This window comes from Somniosus microcephalus, chromosome 5 (assembly GCF_052327205.1).
Source record: "Somniosus microcephalus isolate GS21.2 chromosome 5, FLI_Smic_1.0, whole genome shotgun sequence".
NCBI classification, from domain to species: domain Eukaryota; kingdom Metazoa; phylum Chordata; class Chondrichthyes; order Squaliformes; family Somniosidae; genus Somniosus; species Somniosus microcephalus.
The window spans coordinates 79698007-79716264 of NC_140991.1; the positions used below are offsets into that span (position 1 = coordinate 79698007).

The window sequence follows — 18258 nt, forward strand, 5'->3', positions numbered from 1 at the left end:
TTTAAACAATAATTTAAATTTTTGAAAAAATTAATTACAGTTTTTAACGGGGCTAAAAATAAACTTACCTTTCTTTAAAGTATTTAAAAATAATAAACCTGTGGAAAAAATGTTTTAATTTTACTTAATTCACCACTTACCTTGTTAAAAGCAGGCCTTGCGACTGCTTTTTAAACGCGCAGCTGCTAGAGACTTACCCTCCCAGAGAAACCTGTAAAAAAATCGGAAGTTCCAGGCGTACGCGCTGCCTCTCCGATGCACGCGTTCCACCTGTGAACCCCTTCCTTCAAGGGAACGGAAGTTCCAGTTTCCAGCGCATGCGCAGTGCATGCACAAAACTGGCACTTCAGTTGGCCCTACGCGTGATTACCCAGCGCGTACTCACCCGTGGGGACCCGAATTTCTGGCCCATTATTTTTTAATACTTTAAAGAAAGGTAAGTTTATTTTTAGCCCCATTAGAAACTATAATTAATTTTTTCAAAAATTTAAATTATTGTTTAAAATAGTTATTTTATGTAATTTATAGTTATTTTAAAAATGTGATTAAAAAAAAATTTATTTAAAGTTTTAGTTAGGTTTTGGGGCCGATCTCTATTCATAAATTTGACAGGTCTTCCTGTCAAACCTATGAATATAGATTCCCTGCTACGATTGGCTCTCCATGGCCCACGTGATCCCAGGGGACGCTTCGAACTAACTGCGCCCCTGGGATACGCAGGCACTGCACGCCGGCTGCTGGAGGAGGCCCAGGATCGGAATCCCACGTTGGCCCACAGCACAACGGCAAGCGCGCAAGGTAAGTGCAGGTCGGAGGCTTACACCCGCGGGAAGCCTCCGACCCGAATTTCTGGCCCCAACTAAGATTTCATCTACTCTGCCTTAGTTGTTGATGAAACTCTTATGTACATTAGCCAACAATAGAATTCTTGCTGAGGTTGTTTTAGGTCAGTTGACTTGGCAGTCCTTAATTGGTAGAGAATATTACAAATATAGGCCTTAGAGCAATATATTACTTTAACTTGTTTTTAAGAAGTAATATTACGAATAAGAAAGGAAGTTAAATTGAATTGTTTCACCCAACGAATAATGGAACTGTAGAATGAGCTAACTCGGAAGGCCACTGAAACAAATAGTATGGCCCAGAATTTCCTGGAAGATTTTGGCGTAACTACGGTGTAACTATTGTGCCATTTCTTTTCCAAGAAATTTTCGTGTAACTGGTTTATGTCGGATTTATGCTGAAACATCACTTATGTGCAAAGTTCCTGGATTGTTTACAATGCTTCTGCGATATATCCGCCAAAATTCACTGCTGCCCATTTACATAGCTCTGTCCCCATGCAAAAGATAAGCTTATGTGAGTTTCCTGAATTTATGCGAATAGTGCACTGCCATACATCTACACCCAAAAATGTAGGTGCCCAAAGTCACCATCCCTCATATCTTGGCCCCCAGTTTATTTGCCATCATAATGCACGCCACTACAGCCTCAGACTTCAGCACTAAGCCCCTTCCCTCCCTCCCAGGTCCACGGATGCCCTGGACTTTACTATTCCTTTTTTAGAAAAAAACATAGGACCAGATTTCAGCTTTCATGACTGGGCATATCACCATGGTAGAGATTATAGATCAAAATCAGATGAGGAGGACCATATGCCTGTAACAGATTCAGCCCAATTTTCTGTTTAAAAAGGGTGTAAGGATAAACCCAGCAACCACAGGCCAGTCAGTTTAACCTCGGCAGTGGGGAAGCTTTTAGAAACGATAATCCGAGACAAAATTAACAGTCACTTGGGCAAGTATGGATTAATTAAGGAACGCCAGCACAGATTTGTTAAAGGCAAATCATGTTTAACTAACTTGATTGAGTTTTTTGATGAGGTAACTGAGAGGGTTGATAAGGGCAATATGGTTGACATGGTGTATATGGACCTCCAAAAGGCATTTGATAAAGTGCCATATAATAGGTTTGCCAGCAAAGTTGAAGCTGATGGAATAAAAGGGACAGTGACAGCATGGAAATGAAATTGGCTAAGTGACAGGAAACTGAGAGTAGTGGTGAATGGTTGTTTTTCGGACTGGAGGTTTCAGGGGTCAGTACTAGGACCACTGCTTTTCTTGATATATATTAATGACTTGGACTTGGGTGTACAGGGCACAATTAAAAAATTTGCAGATGACACAAAACTTGGAAGTATAGTGAACAGTGAGGAGGATAGTGATAGACTTCAAGAAGACATAGACAGGCTGGTGGAATGGGCGGACACGTGGCAGATGAAATTTAACGCAGAAAAGCACGAAGTGATACATTCTGGTAGGAAGAATGGGGAGAGGCAATATAAACTAAAGGGTATAATTCTAAAGGGGGTGCATGAACAGAGAGACCTGCGGGTATATGTGCACACATCGTTGAAGGTGGCAGGGCAGGTTGAGAAAGAGGTTAAAAAAGCCTACAGGACCCCGGGCTTCATAAATAGAGACATAGGGCAGGATTTTCATTGGGCCGTGGAGACGGGATTGGAGGCGTGTGGGGGGTTAAAATCCCGAAATCGGGGGGCACAAACCCATCCCACCCCCAACCCGCCTCCATGCCAGTTTCAAAGGAGGTGGGTACCCGACCCGCACTGGGACCCACCTCCCGGAGGCGGGAAGGGGATTAGTGCCAATTAACTGTTTGTTAACAGGTAGTTAACAGGCAGTTTTTAGCCTAATCCCTATTTTCATTCTTGAAGTGCAGGATTCCCGACGGCTCCAAATCACGCCAAGTTAGTGAGGCGGGCCGTCGGGCTTGGAGGGGTCGAGATGTCCGGTGTTCAGGTGAGTGATGGGTGCATGAGTGAAGAGGTAAGTGTGTGTAAAGTGTTTAAAGAAGTTTTACTTACCTTTACAGCCTTCCTTCCTTCAGGTCTCAGGAGTCCCTCATCTCATCAGCACAGAAAGCAGAATGTCCACGATCTGTCAAAAATTGCAGCATTCAGCTTTCTGTTCTGGAGAGATCTCTAAATCAGCCTGAGAGGAAGGAATTAACTTGGAGTACAGATTGTCAGTGTTTGACAGCTTCAAAGAGCTGTTAAACGCTGATATTTCATCTGTCAAAAGATCTTGACAGATGAAATATCAATCTGTGACGTCACCTGTTGCCGGGTGGCCCTTAATTGGCCTTATGAGCCCACTGGGTGGGCTCAACAAGGTCAATCAAGTCAAAATCGCGTGGGTTGGCTACAACTCGATGGAGGCGGGACTACAACCCCGAAAGTTGTAGTCCCGCCTCCTACCCGCCTCCGCAATGAAAATCCAGCCCATAGAGTACAAAAGCAAGGAAGTTATGATGAACCTTCACAAAACACTGGTTCAGCCTCAACTGGAGTAATGTGTCCAATTCTGAACACCGCACTTTAAGAAGGATGTGAAGGTCTTAGAGAGGGTGCAGAAAAGATTTACAAGAATGGTTCCAGTGATGAGGGACTTCAGTTTCGTGGATAGACTAGAGAAGCTGGGGTTGTTCTCCTTAGAGCAGAGAGGTTGAGAGGAGATTTGATAGAGGTGTTCAAAATCATGAGAGGTCTAGACAGAGTAGATTGAGAGAAACTGCTCCCATTGGTGGAAGGGTTGAGAACCAGAGGACACAGATTTAAGGTGATTGGCAGAAGACCCAAAGGCGACATGAGGAAAAACTTTTTTACACAGCGAGTGGTTAGGATCTGGAATTCACTGCCTGAGAGGGTGGTGGAGGCAGATTCAATCATGGCTTTCAAAGGGGAATTGGATAAGTACCTGAAGGAAAAAAAATTGCAGGGCTACGGGGAAAGGACGGGGGAGTGGGACTAGCTGAAGTGCTCTTGCAGAGAGCCGGCATGGTCTCAATGAGCTGTAACAATTCTATGATTAAGATAAGACATAAGAAATAGGAGCAGGAGCAAGCCATTTGGCCCCTCGAGCCTACCCCGCCATTTAATGAGATCAGGGCTGATCCGATTTTGACCTCAACTCCACTTTCCTGCCTGTTCCCCATAACCCTTGACTCCCCTGTTGCTCAAATATCTGTCTATCTCAGCCTTGAATTCTATAATTCTATTTAAATTCATGGAAGGAAAATCAAGTGGGCTATGAAGTTACCCCTTACAGTCAAAAGGACAGTCAGCCCTGGCTACAGACTCACACAAAGGGCATTTATGTTTGACGAGGTGTCACTCAGTCAATCATCTTCTGCAGTACGGTTAATGAAGAGTTACAATTACTGTTTGAGCCCAGGCAGTATCTTTGGAATGATTTAGTTCAAGCAGCAGGAGCAACATTGATTGAGCAGCAACAAAGACATTTGTACTACACCAGGTACTGAGGATAACAGGTCTTGGCAAAGTCTCATCTTTTATATTGACCTGCCTGTCCTTAGTTTATGATAATCCACAGGTGAGTAATGGATATTTAATTACACAATGAAAGAAAAACAAACTTGCTATAAATTAAGATGCTGGATATTAATAGCTGACTTTTCTTCCTTGTGATTTTCTTTTTTAGATTTACGATGGAGAGAATATAAACAGCCCATTAGCTGGCACTTACTGTGGCTCTCAACTGCCACCTCCCTTTGTTTCCTCCAGTAACTTCCTTACTGTAAGATTCATCTCTGGCTTCTCAGTCAAATTAGCTGACTTCAACATAACATATACAGCCAACGATTGTAAGTCAAATGAGTGTAAACAATAATAAAATGTTTGGGATATTTTGGTGTATTAATAAGGAAGGACATCATACATATTTTAATTAGAATATAGCATTTAGGAACACTTGCCAGCAAAAGTGAAATACTTACTTAAATCTCCTTGTACTTTATATGGAGATGTTTTTGTTCTGAGTTGTATGTGGATTAGCATCTTGTAGTATCATCATATATACTAGCACATTGATTTTTGACAACCTTCATCACCATGACCTCGTTCTCTAATTTTCAGCCCATTTGCTTCCGGCCCTGAATATATTAGGATACAGTTCCAAGGGTACTGGAAATTCTCTGAAAACCTCCCCAAGTGGCCATTCTTCATTTGTGACCCTACATAGTGTCAGCAGGAAGTTTCACCATTGGATGGAGAAGGGGGAGAAAGAGACAGCGTCGCAAAACCTGACATTCTCCTCAGTTGTGGCCTTTCTAGCAAAATTTACAAGACAGCACGCTGGAACTCTGGATGGTTTTCTCTCTCATGCCTGAGGACATCAAAACCAATTGTGTTCCCTTACCTCTGCCATGGTTAATAAGAATATAAGAATTAGGAGCAGGAGTAGGCCAGACGGCTGCTCAAGCCTGCTCCGCCATTCAATAAGATCATGGCTGATCTTCGACCTCAACTCCACTTTCCAACCCGATCCCCATATCCCTTGATTCCCCTAGAGTCTAAAAATCTATCTATCTCAGCCTTGAATATACTCAATGACTGAGCATCTGCAGCCCTTTGGGATAGAGAATTCCAAAGATTTAACATAGACTAGGGATTGAACATAGAGCCATTTTGGTCTGTACGGCTGAGTACCAAACCATTTGGTACATCTACTCACAGAGCCATCAGGGAATCTTCCAATGGCATACTTTAAAAATAGCAATTGAGTGATGCAGTTTGCTACCACACTCAGTTTGTACAGTTTCAATCTAGCTTCAATTGGGCAAGGGCCCATGGCACTAAACTTTCACTAACTGGAAACCCTATTTAGAGGCCAGAAGAATGGTTGGTGTGTTAAGCGGAAAAATCAAACTGCTGCACTAGGGCAAGTTGCAGTTAAGGCATAACAGCAGAAAATGCTGGAAACACTCAGCAGGCAAGGCAGCATCCGTGGAGAGAGTTAATTCTGTTTCTCTCTCCACGGGTGCCGCCTGGCCTGCTGAGTGCATTTTCTGTTGTTATTTCAGATTTCCAGCATCCGCAGTATTTTACTATTGTGTAGTTAAGGCATGTTGGGGTTGATTTTCCACAGGGGTTCTCCCGACTGTCTGCCATAACTTTGGTGGAAGATCCGCGGAAACCCCAGAAAATGTGTAAAAGCCATTTATACATTTCTCCGAGGTTTCTGCGGATCTTTCATTAAAGTTACAGCAGATCGGGAGAACCGCATTGTTGGGAAAGAGTAGCGGGACCAAACCATACCTTACCAGAACTGGGAGTGCTTGAAATGGAAATGTATTTCATTTCCCAGCACTCAAATCATTCACCCAGAAGATTCATCCTCTGACATTGTTTAACTTAAACAGTACTGCCCCTTTAATAAGAAATTACATACAACAGGACAAGTTGACAATTAACAAAACAAGATATATTCCTACCCCGATAGAACAAGAATAACTTGAATAATTTTTCATATTATTTGTGCAACAACTTAATTTTTGTTTCAAACTGAATTTTGATAGTGCATTGGTGCCACCTACTGTTTATCATCAAAATGTCAAGGATCATTTCCTGTCTGTGATAACCAGCAGGAATTCAGTTTTAATTTTATCCTGTAATGTGACTGCAATATTTAAAATTGTTAGTGAAATTAAGAAAAGCCAATGCTGAAAATAAACTTCTACAAAGATAATATTAGTTTCAAAAAGTACCAAAAAATTCTTATTCATTCTGTCTGCAGTTGCAATTTGCCAATCTCTTCATTTGTTTTTTTTTTCTAGTGCTATGTGGCGGCGTATTCAATGCTATTAACACACCTCAGATCATTACATCTCCTGGTTACCCGCATGATTATCCACCCCTCACCACGTGTCACTGGACCATCGATGCTCCTGAACAGGAACAAATCAGAGTGACAGTACAGGAATTCAATTTACCAGCCGAACCAAACTGTACTCTGGATTACCTGGAGATTAAAGACTGGCCAGCGGTCAGACAGCTATTCAACTGTATTAATGTAACATATACATAGTGCACTATTCAGGATTCAGGGAAGAGTTAACTTCATCAGCCTGAGCCCATACACCATCAACTCTCATACGATCTTTGCATTTAGGAGAAATTTTATTTACGCAACATGTTTGTAATTTCTCTCCTTGTGGCAGTTTTTCTCCCTATTCTGTTTTCTTCAAAATTTTCTTTTAAGGACAGGATAAATTAGTTGTGGTTCACTCTTTCTAGGCAGAAAGTCTTCTGTTTGGTTTGTCATGTTAAAAAAAAAAAGCAAAACAGGTAGAAAAAAACAAAGGAGAGAAACTGCAAATAGCATCAACTAAATGTTTCCTAAATGCAGCTTTCTCTCAAATTTACAGACAAGCACCAGTATGCCTGCATCCCCCAAAACCTCAGGTTTCATGGGCACCTTAGAGCGTTAGGCAATTCCAAATGAGTAATAGCATGGATTTGGTGCAGGGTAAAGCCCATTCGACTCTGCTCCAACCTCCGAGAAGTACCACCTACTGTACCAGTAGGGTATTTTCATGTTTCATCAGACCTCTCTGAGCAAGTGTCAATTAGTGCTCACTTATGGCCAACTTTTGATCATTTTGTATTTAGACTACCCAAGTTCATATAGAGTCATAGAGTTATACAGCACAGAAAGAGGCCCTTCGGCCCATCGCGTCCGCGCCGGCCATCAAGCCCTGTCTAATCTAATCCCATTTTCCAGCATTTGGTCCGTAGCCTTGTATGCTATGGCATTTCAAGTGCTCATCCAAATGCTTCTTGAATGTTGTGAGGGTTCCTGCCTCTACCACCCTTTCAGGCAGTGAGTTCCAGATTCCAACCACCCTCTGGGTGAAAAACTTCTTCCTCAAATCTCCTCTAAACCTCCTGCCCCTTACCTTGAATCTATGCCCCCTTGTTATTGACCCCTCTACTAAGGGAAAAAGTTCCTTTCTATCTACCCTATCTATGCCCCTCATAATTTTGTACACCTCAATCAGGTCCCCCCTCAGCCTTCTCTGCTCCAAGGAAAACAACCCCAGCCTGTCCAGTCTTTCTTCATAGCTGAAGCGCTCCAGCCCAGGTAACATCCTGGTGAATCTCCTCTGCACCCTCTCCAAAGCAATCACATCCTCCTATAGTGTGGCGACCAGAACTGCACACAGTATTCCAGCTGTGGCCTAACCAGCGTTTTGTACAGCTCCATCATAACCTCCCTGCTCTTATATTCTATGCCTCAGCTAATGAAGGCAAGTATCCCATATGCCTTTTTAACCACCTTATCCACCTGTTCTGCTGCCTTCAGGGATCTATGTACATGCACACCAAGGTCCCTCTGATCCTCTGTCTTTCCTAGGGTCTTACCATTCATTGTGTATTCCCTTCCCTTGTTAGTCCCTCCAAAATGCATCACCTCACACTTTTCAGGGTTAAATTCCATTTGCCACTGTTCCGCCCATCTGACAAACCCATCTATATCGTCCTGCAGACTGAGGCTACCCTCCTCACTATTTACCACCCCACCAATTTTCGTGTCATTTGCGAACTTACTGATCATACCTTTTACATTCACATCCAAATCATTAATGTAGACCACAAACAGCAAGGGACCCAGCACTGATCCCTGCGGTACCCCACTGGACACAGGCTTCCAGTCACAAAAACAACCTTCGACCATCACCCTCTGCCTTCTGCCACTAATGTAAGAAGTCACACAACACCAGGTTATAGTCCAACAGTTTTATTTGAAGTCACAAGCTTTCGGAGCAGCGCTCCGAAAGCTTGTGATTTCAAATAAAACTGTTGGACTATAACTTGGTGTTGTGTGACTTCTTACATTTGTCCACCCCAGTCCAACACCAGCATCTCCACACCATGGCTACTATCTTCTGCCACTAAGCCAGTTTTGGATCCAATGTGCCAAGGCACCCTGGATCCCATGGCCTCTTAACTTCTTGACCAGTCTCCTATGCGGGACTTTATCGAAAGCCTTACTGAAATCCATGTATACCACATCCACTGCACTACCCTCATCCACACACCTAGTCACCCCTTCGAAAAATTCAATCAAATTGGTCAGGCATGATCTTCCCTTGACAAAGCCATGCTGACTATCCCTGATTAATCCTTGCCTCTCCAAGTGGAGACTAATTCTGTCCCTCAGAACTTTTTCCAATAATTTCCCTACCACTGATGTTAGGCTTACTGGCCTGTAATTCCCTGGTTTATCCCTACTACCCTTCTTGAATAATGGTACTATGTTAGCTGTTCTCCAGTCCTCTGGCACATCCCCTGTGGCCAGAGAGGTTCTGAAAATTTGTGTCAGAGCCCCTGCAATCTCCTCCTTTGCCTCACACAGCAGCCTGGGATACATCTCGTCCGGGCCTGGGGATTTATCCACTTTTAAGCCTACTAAAACCGTTAGTACCTCCTCCCTCTCGATGCTAATATGTTCAAGTATATCACAGTCCCCCTGCCCGATTTCTATGTCTACATCGTCCTTCTCCATAGTGAACACAGATGCAAAAAATTCATTTAAAACCCCAGCTACATCTTCTGGCTCCACACACAGATTGCCACTTTGGGCCCTAATGGGCCCTAATCTTTCCCTAGTTATCCTCTTGCCCTTAATATACTTATAAAACACCTTAGGATTTTCCTTTATTTTGCTCGCCAGTGTTATTTCATGGCCCCTCCTCGCTCTCCTAATTTCTTTTTTAAGTATCCCCCTGCACTTTTTATACTCCTCTAGGGCTTCCTCTGTCTTTAGTCCTTTGTATCTGCCAAAAGCCCCCCTTTTTTTCCTAATCCATTCTCGTACATCCCTTGACATCCAAGGTTCCCTGGGCTTGTTGGTCCCACCCTTGACCTTTACGGGAACATGTTGTCATTGTACTCTCTCAATTTCCTTTCTGAAAGATTCCCATTGCTCCAATGTGGATTTTCCTACAAGTAGCTGATCCCAGTCCACTTTGGCCAGATCCTGCCTTATCATATTAAAATCGGCCTTCCCCCAATTTAGAACCTTTATTTCCGGTCCATCTCTGTCCTTTTCCATGACTACCTTAAATCTCAACTAATTATGGTCACTGTCACCAAAGTGCTCACCTACTAACACTTCTACCACTTGCCTGGCCACATTCCCTAGAATTAGGTCCAGTACCGCCCCCTCTCTTGTAGGACTTTCTACATGCTGGCTCAAAAAGCTCTCCTGGATGCACTTTAAGAATTCTGCACCCTCTAAGCCTTTCACACTCTGACTATCCCAGTTAATATTGGGGAAGTTGAAATCCCCCACTATTATTACCCTATTATTTTCGCACTTCTCTGAGATTTGCCTACATATCTGTTCCTCTATCTCCCCCTGACTGTTTGGGGGCCTATAGTACACTCCCAGCAAAGTGCTTGCCCCCTTTTTGTTTTTAAGTTCTACCCATATGGCCTCATTAGAGGAACCTGTTAATATATCATCCCTCCTTACAGCAGTAATTGACTCCTTAATTAATATTGCGACACCCCCTCCTCTTTTACCCCCCCCCCCCCCCTCTGTCTCGCCTGAAGATTTTATACCCCGGAATATTGAGCTGCCAGTCTTGCCCCTCCCTGAACCATGTCTCCGTGATAGCAACAATATCATACTCCCATGTGTTCATCAACACCTTCAGTTCATCCACCTTATTCGCAAGACTCCTTGCATTAAAATAAATGCCATCCAGCCTTGCCCTACTCCCTTGTGCCATTACATATTTGCTCTGCCTTCCAAGCTGACTTGTTTTTTCCTCTATATTTGGCTGTACATCACCCCCTATTATAGCTCCACTCTGTATCCCATCCCCCTGCCAAGTTAGTTTAAACCCCCCCCAACAGTGCTAGCAAACCTCCCCGCAAGGATATTTGTCCCGTTCTGGTTCAGGTGCAACCCGTCCGACATATACATAAGACCCTTAACAACACCAAGGACAGGAGAACACCCATCATATCAGTCTGAGGTGGATTTAAACCGAGGTCTCATAGGTCAGAGGAGAAAGAAAGGAAGCAAGAAAACCTGCATTTATGCAGTGCCATTCATGGCCTCAGGATGCCTGAAAGTCAATGACATGCTTAACATTCAATGAAATACTTTTTGAAATGTAGTCACTGTTGTTATGTAGGGAAATGCAGCATCCAATTTGCATACAGCAAGGTCCCACACATAGCAAGTGACATAAGTGACTAGTAAACCTGTTCTTGTGGTGTTGATTGAGGGATGAATGTTGACCAGGACATTAGGAGAATTCCCTACTCTTCTCAACTGATGCCAAGGGATCTTTTCAATCCACCTGATGAGGTAGCTGGGCTTTACTTTAACATCTCATCTGAAAGACAGCACTTCTGATAATGCAGCATTCTCTTCAGTGGTGCACTAAAGTGACAGTCCAGGGATATGATCAAATCCTGAAGTGAACCTTTGAATCCACAATCATCTGATTAATCAGCAAAGGTGCTACCACGGAGCCAAGGCTGACACTACTTCACTGATACTGCTGAGCCAGGCTGACACTGGATCTTTTATATAAACATTTATGTTTAACATACTCAGGCACTGTACCACCCAGTTCCCTCTACTGCTTACTTTCAATTTACTAGTATATTCTCAGTTAGAGCCAGGAGTGTCTGATGCAATATCCAAACAATAATTTGGCTTTATACTTTACACCAGGTAAAGTAACATTCTTTCTGGCCTTTATGGGGGGGGCGGGGAATTGATATTTTGATATTTTCAGTAGAATCAGTTTAGAGATTTCACAAGACTTTAGTGATACCATGAAGTTATGTCAGTGAGGGGATGACTGGGTTGCTGCAATCTTGTGAAGACAAATATTTTAAATGTCATCAGGAACTGGAGATCATCTGGAGCAAAAGCAATGTTATGCAATGTTTCATGGATTTAAACCTTTTACATTTATGTTTAAAATTATTAATATTTCTCATTTCAGAGTGATTTTGGGCAGATTCATCGATTCTGTGGTTCCAATCTAACTGCCCCAGATTTCTATTCATATGGCCGCACAATTAAAATTGAGTTCACATCAAAGGTATACCAGAGTGGAAATAAATTCCAGCTAATGTACGAGATTGCAGGTAAATCCTTGACACTTCTTCCCCTCTAATTAATGCATTGCCAGAAATGGTTTTTAAAATGTTAATCCTCTCGTCTTCTCCTGTCCCCACTGAGGTTCTTAGCAAGGCACCCCCTGCACCCAACGTTGCTAGGGGACAAGTGAAGGGAAATATGTATGGTGTATTTCAATCATTTGGTCTTCATTATAATAATTATGCACCTGAGGTCACTTCTGGCAGAAAATGCCGGAACTGCTGTCGGGACAGAGAGCCAATGGAATGGTTCCCTAGCCAAAATCCACTCCCACCCATCCAGATTATGCTGGTTTCCCAGTATAACTTGAAAAGAAATCTGGCCCTCGTCGTCTTGAGCAGCTTGGAAAAATTGTCGTTTCAACATAAGTATCAAGTTCAGCTAAGAATGTTACTATTGACTGCATTTAACAGCCTCTTTACTGTGTTAAAGCCAGCTCATATCCACGGTGATTTCAATCCTCACTGACCTAACCTAACCTAACAGGGACTTTCCTGTATTAGTTGCATGTACAAATACATGAGCATTTTAGTCACTGACAGCTCCCCGGCTAAAATAAACAACACTAAAGAGAGAGTGTGTTGCCATAATATGTGTACTACATTTACACAACTATTCTGGATTTTTTCAATGGACTTGAATTTCTTAATGTTTACAACATACATTTTTTTTCCTATTTTATATTATTTCTACTGGTCTGTGGCTCATATTTTCATTCCGATTTTGACATACATCTTCCCCCACTCGCCTCTGCCCCCCTCCCCCTACCTGCTGGCTCCAGCCTCCAGGAGACCACTTTAAAAGTTTTTTTTTTAAACCCAGGTTGACCCCACTTCCACCAGTTTTGGTGAAACCAGGCTGATCTGTGGCAGTGCTACACCAGATGCTAAATAAAGACGCTGACCGTGACCCTTCCACCCCCCCCCGACGCCCCGTACATTGATGACCTTATAGGAGTGGGCAGAGGCTCTGGCTCCGACCTCGCAAGGACATCTTGGAAATTGTGGCTGAAGGCTGGGATACCAGACAAGTTAATGGCCTCTCGGTCGACTCCTGCCTCTCGGTCGACTCCTGCCAAACAGCCGTCCATTTACGAGGCTACCCTAGCTTCTGGAGTGAGCGATTTTAGACTGTTGTTTCATGCAACATTTTACGTTCAAATTGTTTTTTTAATATAATTTTGTCCTTAAACTGCGGGTGGATTTTGAGAAACTCCCTGGAGTTTTGCCTGTTTACAATCGCATACTGACATTGAAATAAACGTTAATATTACAGTAATAAAGCTAATCAAAGGTCAGAACTAGCTTCATTACTGTAATATTATGCCTAATCTACCAATTTAATTAATTAAAACACAATTTTAATTGTCTGTCTTTTTCTGCTAGTCACCCTTCTCCCCATCTACCTCCGTCCTTTTTTTCTCTCTGCACCAATTTTCTACATCAATTTCCTCCCTACTCCCCTTCTTTTGAAGGCATTGCCTCCTTGCTGAGTTATTGCTCATGGGGTGGCCTTTACTGTGTGAACCTTGACCATGAGTATCACCCCCCTATTTAATAGGGCCATCACAGCCAAGCCTGCCCCTTGCGGGCATTGCTGGCAAAGCCAGCATTTATTGCCCATCCCTAATTGCCCTTGAGAAGGTGGTGGTGAACCACCTTCTTGAACTGCTGCAATCCATGTGGTGAAGGTACTCCCACAATGCTGTTAGAGAGAAAATTCCAGGATTTTGACCCAGCGACGATGAAGGAACAGCAATATATTTCCAAGTCAGGATGGTGTGTGACTTGGAGGGGAACTTGGAGGTGGTGGTGTTCCCATGCGCCTGCTGCCCTTGTCCTTCTAGGTGGTAAAGGTCGCAGGTTTCCGAGGTGCTGTCAAAGAGGCCTTGACGAGTTGCTGCAGTGCATCCTGTAGATAGTACGCACTGCAGCCATGGTACGCCGGTGGTGAAGGGAGTGAATGTTTAAGGTGGTGGATGTGAAAATTGTAATGTATATACCTTTAAGGGGGGAACTACTTTTTACAGCTCATGTATACTGTAGTACCAGTAGTGACCACACCTGTATATAGCATTGAGTAGTAATCTGTACAGTTCAGTTCCAGAGTGAGCCACGTTGAGTAAACACCTGTTGTACCGTTCTCCTGCAGTTTGTGTCTTACTACTGACGGACACAACATTGGCGACGAGGCAAATTCGATCCTACCTGCAACTCTGCATCACCTCCCAGGGATTCGTTCCTGGAGACCAGTAGGTTGGAGGTCAAGGCCAGAGACATGGGCGTCGACCACGGGCAACCGCCCAGTCATCCAGCAGAGACTCGAGAATTGCGGGGGAGGCTGTTGAGAGCCAGGCTTGGCTTTCCAGTCGCGGTGGTCCAGCGAAACGGACTGGCAACAGGTAGTGCGCAGATCCTTCCTGGACAGCGGCGGGCTAGAGCCCGACCGAGCGGCACAGCAAAGGGCCGAGCAGCATCGACGGGAGAGAGAGAGAGAGAGAGGGCAGAGCGCACAGGGCGCAGCCGGTGTTCAGGGGCCGAGCAACGTCGAGGAGAGGGAGAGAGACGCGCAGAAACCCGCGAGGCGCCGCCATTGCCACGAGGACCACCGAGAGCGGCGTTGGCAGCAGCGCAGGAGAAGCGCGCAAAACCTACAGGGCGCCGCCATTGCCATGAGGACCGCCGAGAGCGGCGTTGGCAGCAGCGGGGGAGGAAGGAAAGCGCGGGAGACGCCATTTTAAGCCATTTTAAACCACACCCAAAATGCCGAAGAGTGGCAGTATCACCGCATTTGACAATGAAGTCGAAGATTGGACTACATATGTCGAACGAATAGAGGTATACTGCAAGGCAAATGAGGTGTCAGATGACAAGAAAGCGCCGGTATTGTTAAATTTAATGGGTGTAAAGACGTATGGCTTATTACGAAATCTAGTAACCCCAGCGAAGCCAGTGGAAAAGAGTTTTGGAGACATAGTGACGATACTGCAGGAACATTTAAACCCCACACCGCTGCTGATAGCAGAAGGATTCAAGTTTCACAAACGGAACCAGCATAAGGATGAAAGCAATGCTGAATATTTAACAGAACTGCGCAAACTATCGAAACACTGCCAGTTTGGAACGGGACTGGCAGATACCTTAAGGGACAAGTTTGTGTGTGGGCTTCAAAGTGAAGGAGCCCAGAAACGGCTTTTATCTGAAAAGGACCTTACGCTGGACAAGGCTTTCAGCATTGCGGTATCATATGAAGCAGCAGCACGGGGCGCTGCAGAGATACAACAGAGACCGCAAGAATATGGCACAAACGAAATGTCATACAGAACAGAGAAGTGCTATCGCTGCGGCAGAACAACACACGACCACAATGATTGCTGGTTCAAAGACAAAGTGTGCAGACAGTGTGGAAAAGTAGGACACATAGCACGAGTCTGCAGGTCGGGAAAGAAAACCAGCAATAAGAAATCTCCAAAAGAAAAGTACAAGAAGGTACATAAGGTGACGGAGAATAGTTCAGACGAACAAAAGAGTGATACCGACTCCGAAAACAGGGAGCTGAGTTGTCTGAAACTACATAATGTGATCAAAACGGAGGATCACCGAACCATTTGGGTCACTCTCGATAGCAGGAGTCCAGGTAAAAATGGAATTGGACACAGGATCAGCCCTAACAGTCATAAACCGATGGGACTATGAGCGGCTATTCTCACACATACCCTTGAGAGACACAAAAATTATTTTGAAGACGTACACGGGGCAAAAAGTCTACCCCAAAGGAAAAATAAGGGTGACCGTTATATATAACGGTAAGGAAACACCAAAACTAGACCTGTATGTATTGCAAGATGGAGGACCACCATTACTGGGACGTGAATGGATCCAGAAAACACAGCTGGATTGGCATTCCATACAAGCACTGACTGTGGCTGCCAAAAAGGATGACGATGTCACACCTGGGCGACTGTCAAAGATCCTAACCGACGCGCAAGAAGTGTTCCAGCAAGGACTCGGAACACTAAAAGGCATGACAGCAACAATTCAAATCGAAGAAAACGCAAGCCCAAAATTTTTTAAGGCCAGACCTTGTGCGATCCGCCCAGCTGTCGAAGCAGAGCTGGAGAGTTTGGAACGTTCAGGAGTACTGTCCAAGGTAGACTGGAGCGAGTGGGCTACACCCATCGTCCCTGTGATGAAAAAGGAATATGGGCTCCGAGCTAACCGCCCCAAATGCGAGTTTTTTTAAAAACAGATCTCGTATTGTGGCCACATTATCAATAAAGAGGGGTTACATAAGTCCCCAGAAAAGATTGAGGCAGTAGTCAAGGCTCCAGCACCGGAAAACGTATCACAACTGAGGTCGTTCCTCGGGCTGGTAAACTACTACCATAAGTTCTTGCCAAATTTGTCTACAATACTACACCCACTGAACACCCTACTGCAAACTGGAGTGCCATGGAAGTGGAGTGACGAATGTAAACGAGCTTTCCAGAAGAGCAAAACACTAATCACATCGAAAGAGGTATTGGCCCATTTCAACCCAGCACTACCAATTCAGTTGGCGTGTGATGTGTCGCCCTACAGCATTGGAGCGGTGCTGTCGCACAAATTCTCGGACGGCTCAGAGAGGCCAATAGCCTTTGCGTCACGATCACTAACCTCAGCCGAGCGTAACTATGCCCAGATTGACAGGGAGGCCCTCAGTGCGGGGAGTGAAAAAGTTCAATCACTATCTGCACGGGCAGAAATTCACCTTGCTGACTGACCACCAGCCTCTTTTCTCCATTTTTAATCCAAAGAAGGGCGTTCCGGTGATGACTGCGCAACGACTACAAAGATGGTCACTCTTTCTAGGGGCGCACCACTATGAGATTGAATATAAGGGCATGGAACAGCATGGAAATGCTGATGGGCTATCACGCCTGCCACTGCCTACTGCGGAGGAAGCACCAGCAGTGGATCCTGTCGAAATATTTCATTCGACGATAGTTGAATACCTACTGGTAACTAACACTCGTATAGAAAAGGAGACCCGGAATGACCCGACACTGTCTCGGGTATATGATTTGACGGTGAAGGGATGGCCAGCACATGGCGACTCACTGTTGCCAGCATTCTCGACAAGGAGAGAATAGCTGTCAGTGTGCCGGGGGACCTTGATGTGTGGATCCCGAGTGGTAATTCCACCTAAGTTAAGGGATAGAGTGCTCAATGAGCTTCATGAGGGTCATCTGGGAGGGGTAAAAATGAAAAGCCTTGCCAGGGCTTATGTGTGGTGGCCGGGAATCGATAAACAAATCGAGGACCTGACCAAGAGCTACTCAGGATGCCAGAAAGTCCAAAATGCACCACCACATGCCCCTCTACACCCATGGGAGTGGCCCTCATCTCCATGGCAATGGGTGCATATTGGTTTTGCTGGTCCATTCATGGACTCAATGTTTTTAATAGCCATGGATGCGCACTCGAAATGGCCTGAGGTCATCAAAATGTCCTCCACCACCACGGAGAAAACTACTGCAGTCCTACGGACCATTTTTGCCAGGAACGGCTTGCCAGAACAGATTTGCTCCGATAACGGACCACAGTTTGTGTCCGAAGAGTTCCAGAGGTTTATGCAGAAGAATGGGGTAAGGCATTACACATCCGCCCCGTATCATCCAGCCACAAATGGATTGGCTGAGAGGTTCGTACAAACCTTTAAGAAGGCAATAAAGGCTATGTACAATGACAACATTCCACTGCAGCATAAGGTGGACAATTTCCTGTTCGCCTACCGGAATGCGACACATGCAGTCACCAACCAGGCCCCGGCCATGATGTTCTTTAACCGAAGGTTAAGATCTCGCCTGGATTTGCTCAGACCAAACATACGAAGAGATGTTGAGAGTAAGCAATTCCAGCACATCCATGAGAAGCCAACAAGGAGCTTCAATGTAGGGCAACCAGTCTTGGCCCGCGACTACCGAACAGAAAAATGGCAGCCAGGAACGATATGCACACGGCAGGGCCCACGAATGTACACAGTGGACGTTGGGGAGAACATCGTGAGGCGCCATGCTGACCAGATCCTAGAGTCACAGGAACAAGTCAACCCCATGCCTCACCCATACATACCTGGTGAGGAACCCAACGTACAGGTCGCATCTACCCCAGAAACAGTAGCATCGGAAGCTGATGACCCAACCGCTGACAGGGTGCCAGAATCGCCTCCGCACCAAGAGCGAGACACTCGGGAAAGGCGCTATCCA

At 44.8% G+C, this 18258-nt stretch overlaps 1 protein-coding gene across 1 annotated transcript in view; it reads left to right on the forward strand.

The window, feature by feature from the left end:
- Window positions 1–18258, forward strand: part of cubn (cubilin (intrinsic factor-cobalamin receptor)) — a 447009-nt gene that overhangs the window by 410814 nt on the left and 17937 nt on the right. Inside the window, exons 53-55 of the mRNA XM_085987872.1 lie at window positions 4521–4683; window positions 6655–6863; window positions 11854–11998. Coding sequence (XP_085843998.1) covers window positions 4521–4683; window positions 6655–6863; window positions 11854–11998 — 517 coding nt within the window. The remainder of the gene's footprint in view (window positions 1–4520; window positions 4684–6654; window positions 6864–11853; window positions 11999–18258) is intronic.